Source organism: Myxine glutinosa, chromosome 7, assembly GCF_964187855.1.
Source record: "Myxine glutinosa chromosome 7, kmMyxGlut1.1, whole genome shotgun sequence".
NCBI classification, from domain to species: domain Eukaryota; kingdom Metazoa; phylum Chordata; class Myxini; order Myxiniformes; family Myxinidae; genus Myxine; species Myxine glutinosa.
In genome coordinates, this window is record NC_136267.1 from 32687099 (window position 1) to 32709046 (window position 21948).

The following is a 21948-nucleotide window of genomic DNA, read 5'->3' on the forward strand; positions in this document are numbered from 1 at the left end:
TAATTCCAGTAATCTGTGTGTGTGTGTGTGTGTGTGTGTGTGTATGTCTGTGTGTGTGTTTGTTTGTCTGTGACCGCTGTTTCTCGACAACCACGGGTCCGATATACTTGAAACTTGCCAGGTATATTGCTGGGGACCCGAGGATGTGCCTTTTCAAGGTTTGAAATTAATCGGACAAGTAGTTACCGAGCTATGTCCAAAAAACGATTCAACCAATCAGAGAGCAGCGAGCTATCACGTGTGCCGAACGTGGCGAACAGACTCTGCCTCGGACGGCACATTTGAGAGCGTATTCATTTATTTCACGTTTGCAAACTATGTTGCCGTTAAACTATGTTTTAAAACTAATTAAAACTAATTTGCGATTCATCGTAACTGCGATTTGCGACCTTCCGGACAGTGAAGACTTCACTTCCGGCAGCCAATCACAGAACGCGTTGTTGCGAGCCGAGCCGAGCGCGTGCGCCATTACGGTTCGTAATTCGATTTCTTCCGGAGAAAATAATAATTTCTCGATTTCTTATGCGCATTATTTCTCCCAGAGCGAAGGGCGGAAGCGAAGAGCGTTGTTTTTTTTGTTTACGGGCGTACGGGCGGGGTAGAGCGTACGGGTAGCGTTTTTTTTTTTTTTTGGCAAGGAACGGGCACCCACGTACGGGCATGCCCTAGTATATATAACGCCATGTTTCAGTACACACACACACACACACATATATATATATATATATATATATATATATATATATATATATATATATATATATATATATATATACAAAGATTTGTGGTTGGGAGTAAATCCAAATGACTCCATGGTAAGATCTCCAACCTTTAATTGAACAAACAATGACTCAACGTTTCGATTAACAACATGTGAAGCCACACGCCTCCGTTAATCTTCCTCAAGAGTGATAAAATCATCTCAACATCCCCTTATATGCAAAGTGGGCGGGGTATATGCAAAGTGGGGTGGGCAAAGATTAAATTAAATTGCCAGATTAAAAGCGAATGGAAGACTATCAGCTGCGGCGTACAAACGTCTGTACAGCAGTAAGGGCATGGCTCCCAGGGCATACGCCATACGGGCTACCGAAAGTGCACAAAGAGGGACTTCCGCTACGGTTAATCGTTTCCTGTATTAATGGTCCGTCATATGCTCCATCCAAGTTTTTGGCAAACATTTTGAAGCGTTTGGTGGGGACAACAGAGCGAACCGTGCACAATAAATAGCACAGCATTTGCTGAAAGAGTGAAGCAGCTCACCATCGAAGCATACGAGACCATGGTTTCGTTTGATGTTGTGTCTTTATTTACCGACGTGCCCATAGCCCTGGCGATTGAGGTGGCAAACCGGCGTTTGATGGAAGATGATCGATGGAAAGAGACTACCGGAGCTTTAAGCCCGATGGACGTCTGTGACATGCTTTCTACCTGCCTCGCTTCCACCTACTTTGTATTTAATGAGGTATATTACAAGCAGGTTTATGGCACCGCTATGGGTTCCCCGGTATCGGCTGTGATTGCCAACATGGTGATGGAGGATTTGGAGGAACGCACCATTCCAGCCCTGTTAGTGCAACCACGTGTTTGGTTCCGGTACGTGGATGACACATTTGTCATCTGTCACTCTGATGAGGTGGGCATCATACATGAGACCATAATTAAAACTTTTTCCTCAATTAATTTCACCATTGAAGAGGAGAAAAATGGAGCCCTTCCCTTCTTGGATACACTCGTAGCAAGGGATCCCAAAGGAGCCTTAAAGGTAACGGTGTACAGAAAACCAACACACACTGATCGCTACCTTGATTTCAATTCTTGCCATCCAATGGAACACAAAAGATCGGTGGTGCACACCCTCTCAAAAAGAGCACGTGATTTACCATCCACCTTTGAAGACAAGATGAGTAAGGTGGACCATCTTCAAAATGTGTTAAGGGCAAATGGTTATCCTGACAGCTTGCTACCCAACAGGAAAACGATAAGGGCTTCCCCACACAACAGGCTGAGACCGAGAGAACAACCAAAGGGTTTGTGTGTTCTCCCTTTTGTACCGGGGGTTTCACAGAGGGTCGGCAGAATTTTGAAATCGGCAGGAGTGAGGGTGAGTTTCACACTGGTTTTCACCCTTCGCCAAGCCCTTATGAGGGTCAAGGACAAGCTTCTGAGGAAGGATAGGTCAGGGGTGGTATACGTAGTGCCCTGTGGTTGTGGAGCTGAGTATGTGGGTGAAACCGGGAGGACCTTAGGTCAACGTATTGCTGAACACCAAAAAGCATTTGAATGTAATTATCCCAGCAGATCTGCAATTGCCAAACACAACCTTAAGGAAGGCCACACACCTTTATGGGATAGGGTTAATATTTTGGGTTCCGCACCCAACAGAAACAGAAGACGTGTTTTGGAGGCTTGGCACACAGAAGAAACTGTTACCTCGATCACACAAGAGGTAGTTGACTTACCGGTAGCGTATGACCCACTCTTGTGTAAACGAAGCAGGCATTCCATACTTTGAACAACAAGTCCACATGATATGTCACACAAGGTTTTTATTCGGACAATTTGCCCCCTCCCCCCTCCCTCCAAACCACCCCTCTCCCAACCCCCCCCTCCGCTTCCACCCCCCCCTCTAGTCCCCCCACCCATTTTATCCCCTCCCATAACCCCCATCCTTCCCGCATTCCCCTTTACCGCATAGGGCCACATGTGATGATCTTTTGATGATTTTTTTTTGCTTTAATATATTTGCAGTTTTAATTTAATTTACAATTTAATTGTTTACAAGTTTAACTTTTAATTAAATGTAATGATTGTTCCTGATTTTCTAAACACGAGTTATAATCCAGCATTGCTTACATGATTATTTTAAGCCGTTAATATGCGGTTGATTTTTGAATTTGGCCAATAACGTCTCCGTTCACGAGAGCGGTGTGATACGGTTTCATTGGCTGTCCAGCTTTGCCCACCCCACTTTGCATATACCCCGCCCACTTTGCATATACCCCGCCCATTTTGCATATAAGGGGATGTTGAGATGATTTTATCACTCTTGAGGAAGATTAACGGAGGCGTGTGGCTTCACATGTTGTTAATCGAAACGTTGTCATTGTTTGTTCAATTAAAGGTTGGAGATCTTACCATGGAGTCATATATATATATATATATATATATATATATATATATATATATATATATATATATATATATATATATATATATATATATATATATATATATATATATATATATTGTTACGGTTTTTAGAACCTTCACTTTGTAAATTTAGTAGTAAAATCCCTAATAACCCCCGTGAACATTTCCCCCTTAATTGGCTGTTAATTGAAATGAGTGCACCTTAGCTAGTCCATGTACAAGCACGTAGCCAATCATAGAACCTCTCTATAGTTATTTCATTAGTCTGTGTTTCAGATAAGGCTGTGTGTCCAATAGTCGATCTTACGTTGCACCAAAATCAAATAAGATAGATCCCCTTTCAATGGCCCCAGAACCTCCATTACCAACTGCATTACCTCCATTACCAACTGCATTCGCCGCCATTGCCATGTGCTCTAACTCGGAGAAGAAGGGCGTGGCCCACCCGTCGTCATCAAGAGGAGGAGTCAGCCAGCCCCGATCAACCAACCAAGAATGAGTGGGTATGGCTCAAGAGGGCGGGGTTATAAAACCCGTTGCATCAGCCCCCACCGCAGATGCATAAGGGAGCAGATGCCTGAGGGAGCAGATGAGTGAGGGAGCACGAGTTCGGTTCTGTGAAGGGAGGCGCATTTTTCATTTGTGGCATCTTGTGGCATTTTTCCGATTCCGTAACTATCAAGGAGGTGCGGCGAGAAGGAGAGACCTGCTGCTTCAAACAAGCTCCTGCCGCGCGCAGCTTTGATGCGCTGCCGCGAAGCAACTCCGCCGTGTGAACCAGAATACGGAGAGTCGGCGGCCGCTCACCTCCAGCCCTGCCGTTTGCATGGACCTGAACCGCATCCTTCCAGCCCTGTGGTCCCACCTTCTCATTCCTCCAGCCAATCTAACCTGCAATTCCCCATTCGTGTGAGTCTGCCCGTCGTCTGTCCTTTGTGTTGTCTGGGGTATAAGTTAAGCTTGTGTAAGTAAGAATTGCTCTGTGTCCTTCTGCTCCTTCCATTTCCCTGTAAATTACATTTCTTTTCTTCTTTGTGTTTGTGTAAATAATAATAAATACCTGTTCCTCCATTCTTTGATTTCTTCTTTCTCATCCGATCGCTTTAGAGATTTCCCCATTGAGTTCCTGTGGTGCGATTTCGGCCAAAGCTCCGCAATCGGGTTAGTCATTGTTAATGGCTCGAACTTCGGACTGCTAACCCGCTCGGCAAATACCATCTTGTCCGTGGTTTCGAGCGGTACTTGTCTCCCTGTTTTGCGGAGGGATTGATAAAGGTATTCGGGCTAATACCTGGACCAATAACCCTGATCCATCCCACCCCGCAAAGGAGCGTTACAGGTACCAGGAACGGAGACGGCCAGCTTAACAAGACGAGGGGATTAAACCCCCCCCCCCCCTTTGATAAGGGGAGCGCCGTCCCCGTTTCCGTAACAATATATATATATATATATATATATACAGACTTGGCATTTAATATGGAATATTTTTTTTGTGGGGGTGAACTTACTTTTCAAGATGTCTTAGAACCAAAAGTTCATTGGAATTATGTTGAAATTATTCTAGATTTTGTTAATGTGACCTTTAAAAGAAAGAAAAACCACATTTGACATTTCGAAACAAATAAATTGATCCTTGAAAGTGATGTAAACTGATATCGAACTCAATTCATGGACAGTACTGTGTTAAACTTCTGTACGTTTTCCAGAACTATCTCTTTATTTTGCACATTAGCCAAATTTTTTTTTAACAAAAGTTAAATTACGACTGGGATTACAGACAGTAAAATTACAGTTCAGTACTTCCTGTAACCCCCACGAGCATTCAGGAGGGCACGTACACGTTGAGGCATGCTGTTCACGAGATTTTCCAAGGTTTGGACAGGAATCGCTTGCCATGCAGTGACAATAGCCTGCTGCAATTCATGCACAGAGGTCGGCTGCTGGTCCAAGTGGTCGATTTGACGCGTTAATTCTGCCCACAAGTTCTCTATCGGATTCATATCCGGGGACATGGCAGGCCACTCCATATGCTCTACACCACGGTCAACAAGAAAGTGTTGGATCATGCGAGCACGATGAGGCCGTGCATTGTCATCTTGGAAGACAAAGTTTCCTCGAAAGGCTGCACGAGAAAATGGAAGCAATGTATCTTCCAGAATGGCCCTGTACTTGAACTGGTTCAGGTTTCCATTCAGAACAACCAGGTCAGTTTTGCCCCCTGCATGAAAAGCAGCCCAAACGGTCACCCCACCACCTCCAGCTTGGACTCTTGGCACTATACAATCTTTGTTGTTGGCTTCATGAACTTGTCTGCACACTCGGACGTGGCCATCTTGACGATAGACCAGAAATCTAGACTCGGCACTGAAGATCACGTGATTCCAGTGTCCTGGCTGCCATTGACGGTGCTCTCTGGCCCACTGCAATCAGTGCTGGCGGTGTTGTCTGGTCAGGCGTGGCTTTCTCAGGGGACGCCTGGCACGATAGCCTGCTTGAACCAGTCGTTGGTTGACTAGCCTTCTGGATACAGGCACATTTGTCAGTTGCTGCCACTCAGCCCGAAGCCGATTAGCTGACCTGGTACGGCCATTGCGGACTAACCGGTGCAGCTGGCGATCATCCCTCCTTGTGGTTCTGCGGGGACGTCCTGGCCTCGGTATTGGAGTAGGGACACCCCTCTGAGCATTTCGTTTCAGGATATTTGACGCCTGACCTTGAGTGATGCCATACTGCCGAGCAATAGCACGCTGTTTCATGCCGTAATTTAGTAAAGCCACCACTCCATGACAAACAGCATTGTCGAGTTGACGGACCATCTCCAGAGGAAGCAGCAATAACTTTTGGAGATGTGCAGCAGTTGTTTTCCACTGATACAGAACGCAACAACCCTTGTATACCCGACTGTGAAGCCAATCATCAAATGCACCTGTCCGTACATTTTGCCACGCCACCTGTGATATTATCCTGTTGTTGACTTCTTGCTGCGACAGACAATCAGTGACATGGTTCTTTTAACAAATAAATCACCAAAGTGTAAAAGAAACTCACCAGATTGATATACTGAGTTAAGAAAGTAAACCCAAGTCAAGAAGAAAAAAAATTCCATATGAAATGCCAAGTCTGTATATATATATGCATTTATCTCCTTCAGATCACAAATCATTTTGCTTTCTATTTTATTTTACCATTCTTCTTGGAACTAGAGAGGAGGGTTGAGAAAATGGTGCAATAATGTTCTGTAGTATGTCGGTTTACAATTAGTAGGGAACACATCCTTATGGATGAGTCAATGCCTGTACTTATATGATGTTTTATTGGCGTATTTTATTATAACTTGTAATACTGACTTCCACAAACAAACACACACTTCTCAAATTATATATGGTATTGTGGCGGACACAAAAGCCCACTGGCGTGGTGACATCATTCCGCGCACCAAGTGGGCGGTGGCCACGCCCGAGGGGTAGGCGTGGCCTCATGATATACACCGGGCGCGCAGCCCGGAGCGCGCCAGTGTTACAGTGAGCTCCTGAAATAAAGACGCTTATAAGTTACCGCTTGTCCGCTTCGTCCTTGCTCGCAAGCAGCGCGCGTAACGCCGTGCTTTAGTATGATAATGGTTGTTACTTTATATGCAAAGACGTGTTACAATGCGTTTTCTTTTTGCAGATAAAGATCCTGGTAAACCAATTCAAGTTGTCTACATTCCTTCTCATCTCTATCACATGCTTTTCGAACTTTTTAAGGTTTGTTCCTCTATGAACTGGAAGTTTTGTTGCATATCATTTAGCCCTTCCCACGCCTCCTCCCCCCAAGCCCTCTCCCTCCCACACATCTCCCTGCTCTTAAATGTTGTGTGCTCTCAAGTGTTTGTGTGCTTCCCATTCTCTTGTCTTCCGCTCCCTCTTTTTTCTATTTTGTTTGTCTGGTTGATTTGTTTGTGAAGTAAATGTCAGCTCTTTCACGAGCCTCGATTCAGTATACAAAAAAAAAAAAAAAAAAAAAAAAAAAGCGAAGCCCCTGTATCCTGTGGTGGACTATCTTGTGTAGTTTGTAATTATTCGTTCATATTTTCAGTGTTTAGGGCTGTGAATTTGGAACCAGTGCTCGAGCTTGCTCGAGCTCGAGCCAGTTTAATAAATCGCCCGAGCCTCGGACTGCTGAGCTTTGAGTATTTGTTCATTATTTGTATTGATGCCTTCTTCGAGAAATTGAAAATGTCCTTTTGAAAAAAAGTTCAACAAGTACAGATACAGTCTTGGCCAAAAATATTGGCACTCTTGCACTTTATTCAAATAACTCACAATTTTCTTAAAAAATAAGTTGAAATTGACAAAAGTATTTGGTCTCCACAATTTTTTATTTCACTGTTAATATTACAGAACCTTTGTTTTTGATTCAGATATTAATATGTCCTTTTAAATCAGAAAAGAAAAAGAAAAAGCATTGACAAAATTATTGACACCCTAGACTTAATATTGTCATGTGATTCCCCGGGTGAACACCACAGGGATCACGAATGGCCAATAGCAAGCGTTTAACTCAGAAGGCGATGATCAAATGCGGATTTCTATCATATGCACCGGAGAAAGAAGGGGGAGGGGAGGAAGCTGAAGTGCTTACCTGAACGGATCCCACAGGCAGTCCTCAAACCTGCGAAAAATAAACTCAAACAAAGACGGGAATTCGAATGTACAAAAATGCCGGCTTTATTTAACGGACTACAGTAAAACTTCCTCAAACGCGGGGGATACGTTCTGGGATAACCTCATGTTGGAGGAATTCGCATTGGAGGAATCATTAAGTGTATGAGGAAATTGGGGATATGTTCCAGGCTCCCAAAAAACTGACCCTAAAACAGCCTTTCTTGCTTTTTTTTTTTACATGTTTCTTTGTATGGAATGGTGCAGCATTATTAAATATACATTAAAATAAGTGTTAGTATCATAATAGTACTGTATTATTGCAAAATAACTCACCTTATTGTGAGGTGGTTATTGGAGGTTTGGGTGATGATGATCGACGATGGGAGCCATAATGATCATAATGATCTGGGTGGGAGACATGACGATTGATGTAAGCTCACTTGATGGTGGCAGGTTCGGAGATGGTGACAGGTGGCAGCTCGTGCCGCGCGTGTATATAAATTAAATAGTAATTAAGCAAGGTAATAAGGAAAAAGAATAAAATATTTGGGGAAACACCGGCCGTTTTTGTCACAATTAATCAAGAATGTAAAATCGAACTGCGATCGCCGATGATGGCAGGTGGTGACTCGTATCATCGTATGTATAAATTAAATATTAATTAACCCTTGTCCACACAAGGGGGGTCTTTTTAGCCTAAGAACACCTGCCTTGTGTGTACAAGGGTTAAGTAAAGTACAGTACAGTAACAAGGAATAAGAATAATATACAGTAAACCTTTGGGAAAACACCAGCCATGATCGCGTAAATGCGAAACACACCCTCGCGTTGAGGAGGCTTTGACGCATTTAATTCAGCGCGTAAATTGGAAACCGCGTTGGAGGAAGTTTTACTGTACCGGTAATACAGAAAAACGCGATGGTAAAACTAAATTCCCGATATGGAGTGCTCCCTCAACAGACTTATAAACACAGACCAAAGGAAATATGAAAATAAAATAAAAACGTGTGATTTAATTGTGCACTTATCTCTGATCAGCTCGTGGGGTCACGTCAGGAATCGTCAAGGCCCCGTGTGCGCAGTCCAAGACTGGTGGTGTTCTTGGCGGGAACAATGCCGCAGTTCGCTCGCTCGCGCCCTGCTAGGCCTCGCTGGGCATCTCGCTCACCCCGGCCCGTTGCCTCTGCACGTCTCCCGGTGGCATCTTCGACACAGTGGTCCGAACACAAGAGCGCGAGGGAGAAGAACAAGGGAACCAGAGGAGGGCGAGAGGAGGGCAAGAGAGAAAATGTCAGTCCTTGAGTTATTTTAACGTATGGTCATGACGTCATCAGCGCTTCTTCACCAATCAGCCCACAGGCCACCACTGCCTGCCCAGCTCTCCACCAGTCAGCGCGCCGCTTCTTGCTCGCCCTTCTTTCACAAATCGATGAGTGCCTTCTTGCTCCGGCCTTCCTGTTGGTCAACTCCCGCCCAATCACTGTCCTTCTGGGTGTGGCTCTCGGCCTGCCTGAGCTATGTGTGCTTGCCAGGCGATGTAGATGGTGGTGTCCTTCGGCAGTGTTCAGAACTGGCTTCCGGTTGGTTTTTATTGTTATGTGTGGTTTAATGGGCAATTCCTGCACTAGTGTCTATTGTGGTGCCATAAGGGACAAAGGATAAATCACATAGGGTAAGACATACAGGGGATAATTTATCCTTATGCCCTAAGCTAGTTAACATGCCCCGTCCCCTCGTGACGGGGACAGATATACACTTATCCGACATTCGGCTAAACAGAACTTATTACATGGTGATGGTTCTTACCCGACATCTGGAGCATGCTAATTTATACAAATCTACCTGACTCTACATATCCCTGCCTACCCCACAAACACAACAATATTTTATAGCACAGTCTTTGGACAAAATAACTGCAGTCAAGCACTTCCTATAGCCATGAATGAGCTTCCGACACATCTCTACTGGCAGTTTGGCCCACTCTTCTTGTGCAAACTGCTCCAGTTCTCCCAGATTTGAAGGGTGCCTTCTCCCAACTGCTGTTTTCAGATCTGCCCACAAGTGCTCAATAATAATAATAATAATAATACATTTATTTTATATAGCGCTTTTCAAGAAGCCCAAAGGCGCTTTTTAGATCTGGACTCATTGCTGGCCACTTCATACCAGTCCAGCATTTTGTCTTGAACCATTCCTGGGTGCATTTTGAAGTGTGTTTGGGGTCATTGTCCTGCTGCAAGACCCATGGCCTTCGATGGAGACCCAGCTTTGACACTGGGTTCAACATTGCACTCCAAAATGCCTTGGTAATCTCCTGATTTCATGATGCCATGCACACATTCAAGGCACCCAGAGGCAGAGGCAGCACAGCAATCCCAAAACATCACTGAACCTCCTCCCTGCTTGACTGTACGGAAGGTGTTGTTTTCTTTGAAGGCTTCATTTTGTTTTCTTTAAACATCGAGATGATGTGCTTTACCAAAAAGCTCTAATTTGGGCTCATCTGTCCACAAGACAGTCCCAGAAGGAAGGATTTTGGCTTGTTCAGGTGTGTTTTCGCAAACTCCAGTTGGGCTTTCTTATGTTTCTCTCTCAGCAGTGGGGCCACCTGGGTCTCCTACCATAGAGCCCCCTTTCATTGAGTTGGCGATGGATGGTGCGTACCTTGTGTCTGAAGGTCAGCTTGAATCTGTTTGCCAGTTTATCGAGGTGCTTTCTCCACCATTCAAACAATCCTTTGTTGCAATCTTCGATCAAGTTTTCTCTTGCGGCCATGTCCAGGGAGGTTGGCTACAGTGCCATGGGCTTTTTTTTTTTTTTTGGGGGTTTACAAGATCGAGGCTCGTGTAAGAGCTAACATTAATCGTGTAAGAGCTAACATATAATAAAGGGAGCAGGAGACAAGATGGGGATAACATTAAACATCCTGATAACATTGTGTACGGTGGACACAGGAACATCAAGGTCTCTGGAGATGGACTTGTAGCCTTGAGATTGTCCATGCTTGGCTACAATCGTGTGTTTCACCTCCTCAGACAATTCTTTGATTTTCTTCCTTTTCTCCATGCTCATTTCTCCACACACAGTGATTCAAAACAGCTGAATGACTCCTTTTCTCCATTCAAACTGGTTGAATGAGGATCACCCCTCAGCCCAAATTGGGCTAAGGGGTATTGTCGTCAACTTTTGGTTTCCATCAATTTCAAGGAGAACGGCTTGTCCGATTAAATCCATTTTTGCAGTGTGTGTTGGGGTTGAGTAGAGAAAGGTTTCTTTCAAAAATGGGCGCGCTGCGATTTTCAATATGGCCGCCACGGCAGCCATCTTGAAATTGGTTTCTGTCAATTTCGAGCTGAATGGCTTGTCCGATTAAATTCATTTTTGCAGTGTGTGTTGGGGTTGAGTAGAGAAAGGATCCTTTCAAAAATGGGCGCGCTGCGATTTTCAATATGGCCGCCACGGCAGCCATCTTGAAATTGGTTTCCGTCAATTTCGAGCAGAACGGTTTGTCCGATTAAATTCATTTTTGCAGTGTGTGTTGGGGTTGAGTAGAGGAAGGTTCCTGGGTGCGCTGCGATTTTCAACATGGCCGCCACGGCAGCCATCTTGAAATTGGTTTCCATCAATTTCAAGCAAACAGCTCGTCCGATTAAATCCATTTTTGCAGTGTGTGTTGGGGTTGAGTAGAGGAAGGTTCCTTTCGAAAATGGGCGCGCTGCGATTTTCAATATGGCCGCCACGGCAGCTATCTTGAAATTGGTTTTCGTCAATTTTGAGCAGAACGGCATGTCAGATTAAATCCATTTGTGCATTGTGTGTTGGGGTTGAGTAGAGGAAGGTTCCTTTCGAAAATGGGCGCGCTGTGATTTTCAATATGGCCGCCACGGTAGCCATCTTGAAATTGGTTTCCGTCAATTTCGAGCAGAACAGCTTGTCCGATTAAATCCATGTTTGCAATGTTTGTTGGGGTTGAGTAGAGGAAGATGCCTTTCGAAAATGGGCGCGCTGCGATTTTCAATATGGCCGTCACGGCAGCTATCTTGAAATTGGTTTCCATCAATTTTGAGCAGAACGGCTTGTCGGATTAAATCCATTTTTGCAGTGTGTGTTGGGGTTGAGTAGAGGAAGGTTCATGGGCGCACTGCCATTTTCAATATGGCTGCCACGGTTCAATCCTGTTCAATAATTATATCCACACATCACCACTATCATGAAAGTTCTTTACTGCAAAATCCTACTCGGCATACATCTTCGCTTCAAATAACAAATTATCATCAATGCTTCCTTTCACTATGCATTGGCTGAGGGGTTACGCCCACTTTGCGGTGCTATTTATTTTTATATTGCAGGCACCTACAACTCACCACAGGTGCATTCAATTCCAAAGTAAAGGAGAATCACCTGCTTGAAATCTAATTATTTCTAACAACTTCTAAAAGGTGCCAATAATATTGTCCAGGCCGTTTTAGGATTTCTGTGTGGAATAAGCTTCGATTTAGTAATTTTTGCAGGTTTTTTTGTTTTGTTCCACTGCATACCAAAGAAATACATTTGTGAACACCAAAATATTTTTTTATTTCAACCATTTTCTGGATGGATCTTTCAAACCATCATTTTCTTTCCCATTCGTGTCTTTGTCAAATTTCCACTGGTTATTTTATTGTGTATGTGTTATTGTGTGTTTCTATTTAGTTTTGGTTTTGTAATTATTGCAAATTTGTGTGTAATTGGTCGTTTTTTGCTCGCACCTCATTCGCGGCGTGGTCTCTCCAGGCCCCCTCCCCCCCCCCCCCCCGTCAGTATTTCGCGAATATAAGTTCTTTCCTTCATAGTATTTGCTTGTCTCTTTGATTTTCTCTTCTTTCCCCGACCTCTCACGAACATCTTACCCTTTGTCCAACGTTTAAAAAAAAAAAAAATCCTTTATTAATTCTTTCTCTCCTCCCGGACACGTGCTTGTTCGCTCTCCTCCTCGTCTCGACTTGTGCCCCGACCCCTATATCTCGTGTTTCTTCCACCTCTGCTCCTTTCTCAAATCCACGTCCTCACTTAGAGACTTTTCCCAGATTATTTCTCATGGTTTTGTTTAAATATTATTTAAATATGTTTAAACTGCAGCCGTGATGCTAACGCCGCCCCCCCCCCCCCCCCCCCAGAATTTCCATGTTTTAAACGTTTCCCAGTGTGTACCCTGGATTAGAATAGGTACACCGTATCCCTGCATGTCGTAAGAGACGACTAAGAGGGTTGGCGTCAGTAAGGGCATCCGGCCATAAACACAATGCCTCAAAAAGAGAACCATGACAATTACAACTACATATGGGCAGGGTACAGCCCGAAGTGGAGATCGGTTTCTGAGGTTTGGGACATGGAATGTAGGGACAATGACAGGGAGATCAGGAGAAGTGGTGGAAGCATTGGTCAGAAGAAGAGTGGACATATGTTGTGTGCAAGAGACGAGATGGAAGGGAAGTGGTGTGAGAATGGTGAAGGGTAGGCAGGGACAGAAATACAAGTTTATGTGGCAAGGGTGCCCGGAGGGCGTGAATGGTGTTGGTGTCCTGTTTTCTGAGGAGTTTGTAGACAGTGTGGTGAGTGTGACTAGAGTGAGTGATAGGTTGATGATGGTGAAAATGATGATTGGAAAGCTCTTGGTGAACGTCATCTCGAGATATGCTCCGCAGGTTGGTCGGAGCGATGAAGAGAAGGACAAGTTCTGGTGTGCGATAGAGAAGCTGATGGAAAACGTGAAAGATGAGGAAATTGTTGTGGTAGGAGGAGACCTAAATGGACATGTGGGAAGGAGTATGGATGGTTTTGAGGGAGTTCATGGGGGTTACGGATATGGTGTGAGAAATGGAGAAGGTGAAAGGATTTCGGAGTTTGCTGATGGAGCTGATTTGTTGATTTGTAATACTCAGTTCCAGAAAGAGGATAATAAGCTTGTTACATACACGTCAGGTGGGTCGACGACAACCGTTGACTACCTGATGGTGCGTAGACGAGATAGGGGGCACCTCCGGGACACAAAGGTGATCCCGGGGGAGGAGGATGTTTCACAGCACCACTTGGTTGTCTGCGACATAAGGGTGAAAGGTGCGAGGAGAGCTCGGCAGGTGAAGTACCAACCGAGAATGAAGGTGTGGAGGTTGAAAGAGGTGACAGTAAGGGAGGCATTAAAAGAGAGGCTGAGTAGGGTAGAGGATGATGTGGTTGAGCTTGAAAGTGGTTGGATGTCAATGAAAGCTAGTCTGTTGGGAGCCGTTGGTGAGGTATGTGGATGGACAAAAGGACCACCGAGGCACTCGGAAACATGGTGGTGGGATGATGAAGTTGGAAAGAGGATTGACGATAAGAGGAAGAAGTTCAAGGAGTGGCAGAAGGCGAAGGGTACGGGAGCAGAAACAGCAGAGCATGAAAGTTATAAGGCAGCCAAGAAGGCTGCAAAGAAAGAGGTAGCAAAGGCGCAGGAGGCATGTAGGAAAATGTTTGGAGAACGCTTGGATTCGGAAGAGGGTCAGAGAGCGGTATTCAGGATTGCAAAGCAGATAGCGAAAGAGAGGTGTGATGTGATGGGGGTGAGTTGCTTGAAGGATGAAGTGGGACAAATCATTGTCGACCCACATGGAATTAAAGGAAGATGGAAAAGGTATATGGAAATGCTGTTGAACACAGAGAATGAATTGGATGGCAACATCGAGAGTAACCCAGTTTTAGGACCGGCAGAGAAGATAACTGAGAGGGAGTTGAGGAAGCAATAAAAGCAATGAAGAGTAGAAAAGCGGGAGGGCCGACGGGAGTTGTGGGAGATATGTTGAAGGCAGCAGGAAGTTGGGGTGTGAAGAGAATGACAGAGATCTGTAATCTGGTGGTGAAAGAAGGCCGCATTCCAGTGGATTGGGAACTGAGTACCCTCGTTCCTCTCTACAAGGGGAAAGGTGACCCTCTGGAGTGTGGCTCGTACCGAGCGATGAAGTTATTGGAGCATGGAATGAAGGTATTGGAAAGGGTGTTGGAGAGGAGGATAAGGAAGAAAGTGAAGATCGACGAAATGCAGTTTGGATTTATGCCAGGAAGAGGAACGACAGACGTGCTTTTCATTGTGAGGCAGTTGCAGGAGAAGTACTTGGAGAAGAGGAAGAAGTTGTTTCTTGGGTTTGTTGATCTGGAGAAAGCAATCGATAGGGTTCCATGCAAAGTATTGACATGGGCATTGAGGAAGTTAGGAGTGGAGGAATGGTTGAGCAGAGTAGTGATGGCAATGTACAAAAGAGCGCGCACAGCTGTAAGGACGAAGGACGGGAACAGTGGTGAGTTTGAGGTGAAGGTGGGAGTGCATCAAGGGTCGGTACTATGTCCACTACTATTTGTAGCTGTGATGAGGTGCTGTCTCAGAACGTAAAGGAGGGTTTACCGTGGGAGTTGTTGTATGCAGATGATGTGGTGTTGATTGCAGAAAGTATGGATGGACTGAAGGAAAAGATGAACAAGTGGAAGGAATGTATGGAGACAAAAGGTCTGAAGGTGAATATCAGAAAGACGAAGGTGATGGCAAGTGGTAAGGCATGTGGTGAGGTGGAAAGAACTGGGAAGTGGCCCTGTGCTGTGTGTAGGAAGGGTGTCGGAGTGAACTCCATTCAATGTACAATGTGCGCTGAGTGGATTCATCAAAAATGTAGTGGTCTGAGAGGGTCATTAACCAGTGTGGCAGCTACATTCAAATGTCAGGTGTGCACAGAGGGAGCTGCAGATGGAGGAAATGTTGAGTTGGATCTTGGAGATGGCGTGAAGCTGGAAGGTGTGAAAACATTTTGCTACCTTGGAGACATGCTGAATGGGGAAGGTGGATCAGACTCGGCAACGGTTGCTAGAGTGAGATGTGCATGGAAGAAGTTTCGGGAACTGAGTGGCGTGCTGATGAGGAGGGGAGTGTCATTGAAGCTGAATGGAAAGGTGAATGCTGCATGTGTGAGAAGTGTTGTGATTTATGGGAGCGAGACATGGGTAATGAACGTAGAGCAGCAACGAAGGTTGGAAAGGGTGGAATTGTGAATGGTTCGATGGATGTGCGGAGTATTGTTGAGAGAGAGAGAGGAAGACAAATGATGAATTGTGAAAGATGATGGGAATAGAGCCTGTGATTGATTTTGTGAAGAGGAACAGGTTGAGATGGTTTGGTCATGTGTTGAGGAAGGATGAAAGTGACTGGTTGAGAAGAGTGATGGAAATGAATGTAGAAGGAAGTAGAGGACGGGGAAGACCGAGAAAGACTTGGCTAAAGATGGTGGAAGAAGAAATGCGGGCAAGGGGGTTAACAAGGAGAGATGCAGAAAATAGGGCAAAATGGAGAAGATTGTCATGGGGACCGCAAGGCTAACCCCCGCTCCAGCAGGGAAAATGGCCTTTAAAATTCATGTTGTGTGTGTTGTATTTTCTGGATGAAATGGTGCATTATTTGAAAAAAGTGCAAGGGTGCCAATATTTTTGGTCATGATTGTACATTCAAAGTACACCGCCCCCATCCCAGATAAATATATAACATCCTCCAGCGCGGTATTGCTGGGGTGCCTTTGGCACCCGGTGATACCGTTGTGCAGCACATGGAGATGGTATTGGGAAGGGGAGGTGTACAATAATTGATTAATTAAAAACATAATTAAAATCAATAAATTAATAGTCATAAAAAAATTTCTTCATCAATTGGGACTAGCATACCTCAACCACCAGTGTTTCATCCAAATCTGTAACTTAAAAAAATAATTAAATAAGTTATCAATCGAAAAATAAGTAAATTAATTAATCAATAAATAATGAATCGATTAATTGATTAATCAATAAATCAAAAATATCCTTTATAGCACCATCACTTTGTCACTGTCTTGTCGAAATATCAGCTTCCGAGCTCAAAAGGTGCCTGAGATATTGCCCAGATGAGAAAGAAAATAAATATGTGATTAATAATGAAAATACAAACAACAACAACATGCATTTTAAGGCCATTTTCCCTGCTAGAGCGGGGGTTAGCCTTGCGGTCCCCATGACAATCTTCTCCATTTTGCCCTATTTTCTGCATCTCTCCTTGTTAACCCCCCTTGCCCGCATTTCTTCTTCTACCATCTTTAGCCAAGTCTTTCTCGGTCTTCCCCGTCCTCTATTTCCTTCTACATTCATTTCCATCACTCTTCTCAACCAGTCACTTCCATCCTTCCTCAACACATGACCAAACCATCTCAACCTGTTCCTCTTCACAGCATCAATCACAGGCTCTATTCCCATCATCTTTCGCAATTCATCATTTGTCTTCCTCTCTCTCAACGATACTCCGCACATCCATCGAACCATTCGCATTTCCACCCTTTCCAACCTTCGTTGCTGCTCTACGTTCATTACCCATGTCTCACTCCCATAAATCATAACACTTCTCACACATGCAGCATACACCTTTCCCTTCAGCTTCAACGACACTCCCCTCCTCATCAGCACGCCACTCAGTTCCCGAAACTTTTTCCATGCACATCTCACTCTAGCAACCGTTGCCGAGTCTGATCCACCTTCTCCATTCAGCATGTCTCTGAGGTAGCAAAATGTTTTCACACCTTCCAGCTTCACGCCGTCTCCAAGATCCAACTCAACATTTCCTCCATCTGCAGCCCCCTCTGTGCACACCTTACATTTGAATGTAGCTGCCACACTGGTTAATGACCCTCTCAGACCACTACATTTTTGAAGAAACCACTCGGCGCACATTGTACATTGAATTGAGTTCACTCCGACACCCTTCCTACACACAGCACAGGTCCACTTCCCAGTTCTTTCCACCTCACCACATGCTTTACCACTTGCCATCACCTTCGTCTTTCCGATATTCACCTACAGACCTTTTGTCTCCATACATTCCTTCCACTTGTTCATCTTTTCCTTCAGTCCATCCATACTTTCCGCAATCAACACCAGATCATCTGCATACAACAACTCCCACGGTAAACCCTCCTTTACGTTCTGAGCCAGCACCTCCATCACAGCTACAAATAGTAGTGGACATAGTACCGACCCCTGATGCACTCCCACCTTCACCTCAAACTCACCACTGTTCCTGTCCTTCGTCCTTACAGCTGTGCGCGCTCTTTTGTACATTGCCATCACTACTCTGATCAACCATTCCTCCACTCCTAACTTCCTCAATGCCCATGTCAATACTTTGCGTGGAACCCTATCGAATGCTTTCTCCAGATCAACAAACCCAAGAAACAACTTCTTCCTCTTCTCTATGTACTTCTCCTGCAACTGCCTCACAATGAAAAGCACATCTGTCGTTCCTCTTCCTGGCATGAATCCAAACTGCATTTCGTCGATCTTCACTTTCTTCCTTATCCTCCTCTCAAACACCCTTTCCAATACCTTCATTCCATGCTCCAATAACTTTATCGCTCGGTACGAGCCACACTCTGGAGGGTCACCTTTCCCCTTGTATTGAGAGACGAGGGTACTCAGTTCCCAATCCACAGGAATGCGACCTTCTTTCACCGCCAGATTACAGATCTCTGTCATTCTCTTCACACCCCAACTTCCTGCTGCCTTCAACATATCTCCCACAACTCCTGTCGGCCCTCCCGCTTTTCTACTCTTCATTGCTTTTATCGCTTCCTCAACTTTCTTCTCAGTTATCTTCTCTGCCGGTCCGAAAACTGGGTTACTCTCTATGTTGCCATCCCAATCATTCTCTGTATTCAACAGCATTTCCATATATCTTTTCCATCTTCCTTTAATTCCATCTGGGTCGACAACGATTTGTCCCACTTCATCCTTCAAGCAACTCACCCCCATCACATCACACCTCTCTTTCGCTATCTGCTTTGCAATCCTGAATACTACTCTCTGATCCTCTTCCGAATCCAAGCGTTCTCCGAACATTTTCCTACATGCCTCCTGCGCCTTTGCTATTTCTTTGCAGCCTTCTTGCCTACCTTATAACTTTCATGCTCTGCTGTTTCTGCTCCCGTACCCTTTGCCTTCTGCCACTCCTTGAACTTCTTCCTCTTCTCGTCAATCCTCTTTCCATCTTCATCATCCCACCACCATGTTTCCGAGTGCCTCGGTGGTCCTTTTGTCCATCCACATACCTCACCAACGGCTCCCAACAGACTAGCTTTCATTGACATCCAACCACTTTCAAGCTCAACCACATCATCCTCTACCCTACTCAGCCTCTCTTTTAATGCTTCCCTTACTGTCACCTCTTTCAACCTCCACACCTTCATTCTCGGTTGGTACTTCACCCGCCGAGCTCTCCTCGCACCTTTCACCCTTATGTCGCAGACAACCAAGTGGTGCTGTGAAACAGCCTCCTTCCCCGGGATCACCTTTGTGTCCCGGAGGTGCCCCCTATCTCGCCTACGCACCATCAGGTAGTCAACGGTTGTCGTCGATCCACCTGACGTGTATGTAACAAGCTTATTATCCTCTTTCTGGAACTGAGTATTACAAATCAACAAATCAGCTCCATCAGCAAACTCCAAAATCCTTTCACCTTCTCCATTTCTCACACCATATCCATAACCCCCATGAACTCCCTCAAAACCATCCATACTCCTTCCCACATGTCTATTTAGGTCTCCTCCTACCACAACAACTTCCTCATCTTTCACGTTTTCCATCAGCTTCTCTATCACACACCAGAACTTGTCCTTCTCTTCATCGCTCCGACCAACCTGCGGAGCATATCCCGAGATGACTTTCACAAGAGCTTTGCAATCATCATTTTCACCATCATCAACCTATCACTCACTCTAGTCACACTCATCACACTGTCTACAAACTCCTCAGAAAACAGGACACCAACACCATTCACGCCTTCTGGGCACCCTTGCCACACAAACTTGTATTTCTGTCCCTGCCTACCCTTCACCATTCTCACACCACTTCCCTTCCATCTCGTCTCTTGCACACAACATATGTCCACTCTTCTTCTGATCTCCCTGTCATTGTCCCTACATTCCATGTCCAAACCTCAGAAACCGATCTCCACTTCGGGCTGTACCCTGCCCATCTGTAGTTGTAATTGTCATGGTTCTCTTTTTGAGGCAATGTTTTTATGGCCGGATGCCCTTCCTGACGCCAACCCTCTTAGTCGTCTCTTACGACACGCAGGGATACGGTGTACCTATTCTAATGCAGGGTACACACTGGGAAACGTTTAAAACATGGAAATTCTGGGGGGGGGGGGGGGGGGGGTGGGGGGGGGGGAGGCGTCAGCATCACGGCTGCGGTTTAAACATATTTAAATAATATTTAAACAAAACCATGAAAAATAATCTGGGAAAAGTCTCGAAGTGAGGACGTGGATTTGAGAAAGAAGGAGCAGAGGTGGAAGAAAAACGAGATATAGGGGGCGGGACACAAGTCGAGACGAGGAGGTGAGTGAACAAGCACGTGTCCGGGAGGTGAGAAAGAATTAATAAAGAATTTTTTTTTTGCTTTTTTTTTTTGTTTATTTGTTTGTTTTGTTTTTAAAACTTTGGACAAAGGGTAAAATGTTCGTGAGAGGTAGGGGGGAGAAAAGAAAATCAAAGAAACAAGCAAATACTCTGAAGGAAAGAACTTATAGTCACAAAATACTGACGGGGGGGGGGGGGGAGGAGCCTGGGGGGGGGGAGAACCTGGAGAGATCAGGCCGCGCATGAGGTGCGAACAAAAAAACGACCAGTTACACACAAATTTGCAATAATTACAAAACCAAAACTAAATAGAAACACACAATAACACATACACGATAAAATAACCAGTGGAGATTTGACAAAGACACGAATGGGAAAATACTCAAACTTTGATGTCGTGGAGAGATCGAAGCAAGCCTCCTCGCTTGAGGGACCGGAAGCCATTAATAATGAAAATAAATAAATAATAATCATAAAATAATTAAATTATTCATCAATTGGCTAATATAATACCTAAACCACCAGTTTCATCTGAATCTGTAACTTAAAAAAAAAAAGTATTAAGTCATTAATCAAATAATTTTATAAATCGATTCATTGATTAATCAATAAATCAAAAATACACTTTACAGCCAAATCACTTGGTCACTGTTGTGTCCAAATATCAGCTTCCTATCTCAAAGGTGCCTGAGATATTGCCCAGATTAGAAAGGAAATAAAGAAGTACTTCATTAATCGATAATATTTATGTAATTAATCAATTCATTGAGTAATCAAAGACAAAAAATACGTTTTTTGCCAAAGCACTTGCTCACTATTGTGCCGAAATTTCAGCTTTCTAGCTCAAAGGATGGCTGAGATATCGCCTGGACAAACTAATAAACAAACAAACAACCGGAGTGAAAACTGAGTACTCCCTTCAGCACGCGTCATCGCCGGGCCCCCTTCACTGCCCTGCAATGACGTCATGCAGCACCTGGAGATGGAACAGGAAAGGAGCGGTGTACAAAAGTCATGCTTTGTTCTAGTTTTCTGAACTCTGACACTGGCATGAATTTGTTGCTGAATATGCCAGGGCAAGAGGAAGCTATGAAAACTATTAGAGGGAAGTTGACAAAAGTCGAATTCTACTTTGAGTTTACCATTTCCACTAATTTATGTACTTCATTCATTTGCAGAATTCCATGCGTGCAACAGTGGAACAGCATGAGAACAGTGTGACTTACCCACCAATCGAAGTACTCGTCACTCTGGGAGAGGAAGACCTGACCATCAGGGTTTGTCTCTGCATTTGAGTAGCCATGTGTGTATTCACTGATTACTTTATGAACTCGTAGAAATGAATGACTCGAGTGGTTACTCTTGTACAGATGAGTGATCATGGAGGCGGTGTTCCCTTGCGCAAGATTGATCGCTTGTTCAATTACATGTACTCCACTGCCCCACTTCCACGCATGGACATCGACAGGGCCGCACCGTTGGTACGTACGAGGGGAAGTTTTCAATTTTTCATCATGCTTTCCTTAAAACCACCTTTAGAGGCCATTTTTCCCCGCAAGCGGGGGTTGGCCTTTTTCGGGAACTGTGGTTGTTGTTGTTTTTCGGTCCCCTTTTTGAAGCAATGTTTTACGGCCGGATGCCCTTCCTGACGCCAACCCTTTTTGCCGCCTTTAACGACAAGCAGGGAATTACCAGTGAACTGGTACTCAAATTGC

At 44.7% G+C, this 21948-nt stretch overlaps 1 protein-coding gene across 2 annotated transcripts in view; it reads left to right on the plus strand.

Annotated features, from left to right (window-relative positions):
* The window catches only part of LOC137431104 (pyruvate dehydrogenase (acetyl-transferring) kinase isozyme 2, mitochondrial), a 57000-nt gene that overhangs the window by 26778 nt on the left and 8274 nt on the right, over positions 1 to 21948 (plus strand). For both annotated transcript variants that reach the window (XR_013624036.1, XM_068122038.2), the window contains exons 7-9: positions 6823 to 6899; positions 21412 to 21510; positions 21604 to 21714. Coding sequence is in view for 1 of the 2 variants with exons in the window: in XM_068122038.2 (XP_067978139.1) it covers positions 6823 to 6899; positions 21412 to 21510; positions 21604 to 21714 (287 nt within the window). In the remaining variant the exon portion in view is untranslated. The remainder of the gene's footprint in view (positions 1 to 6822; positions 6900 to 21411; positions 21511 to 21603; positions 21715 to 21948) is intronic.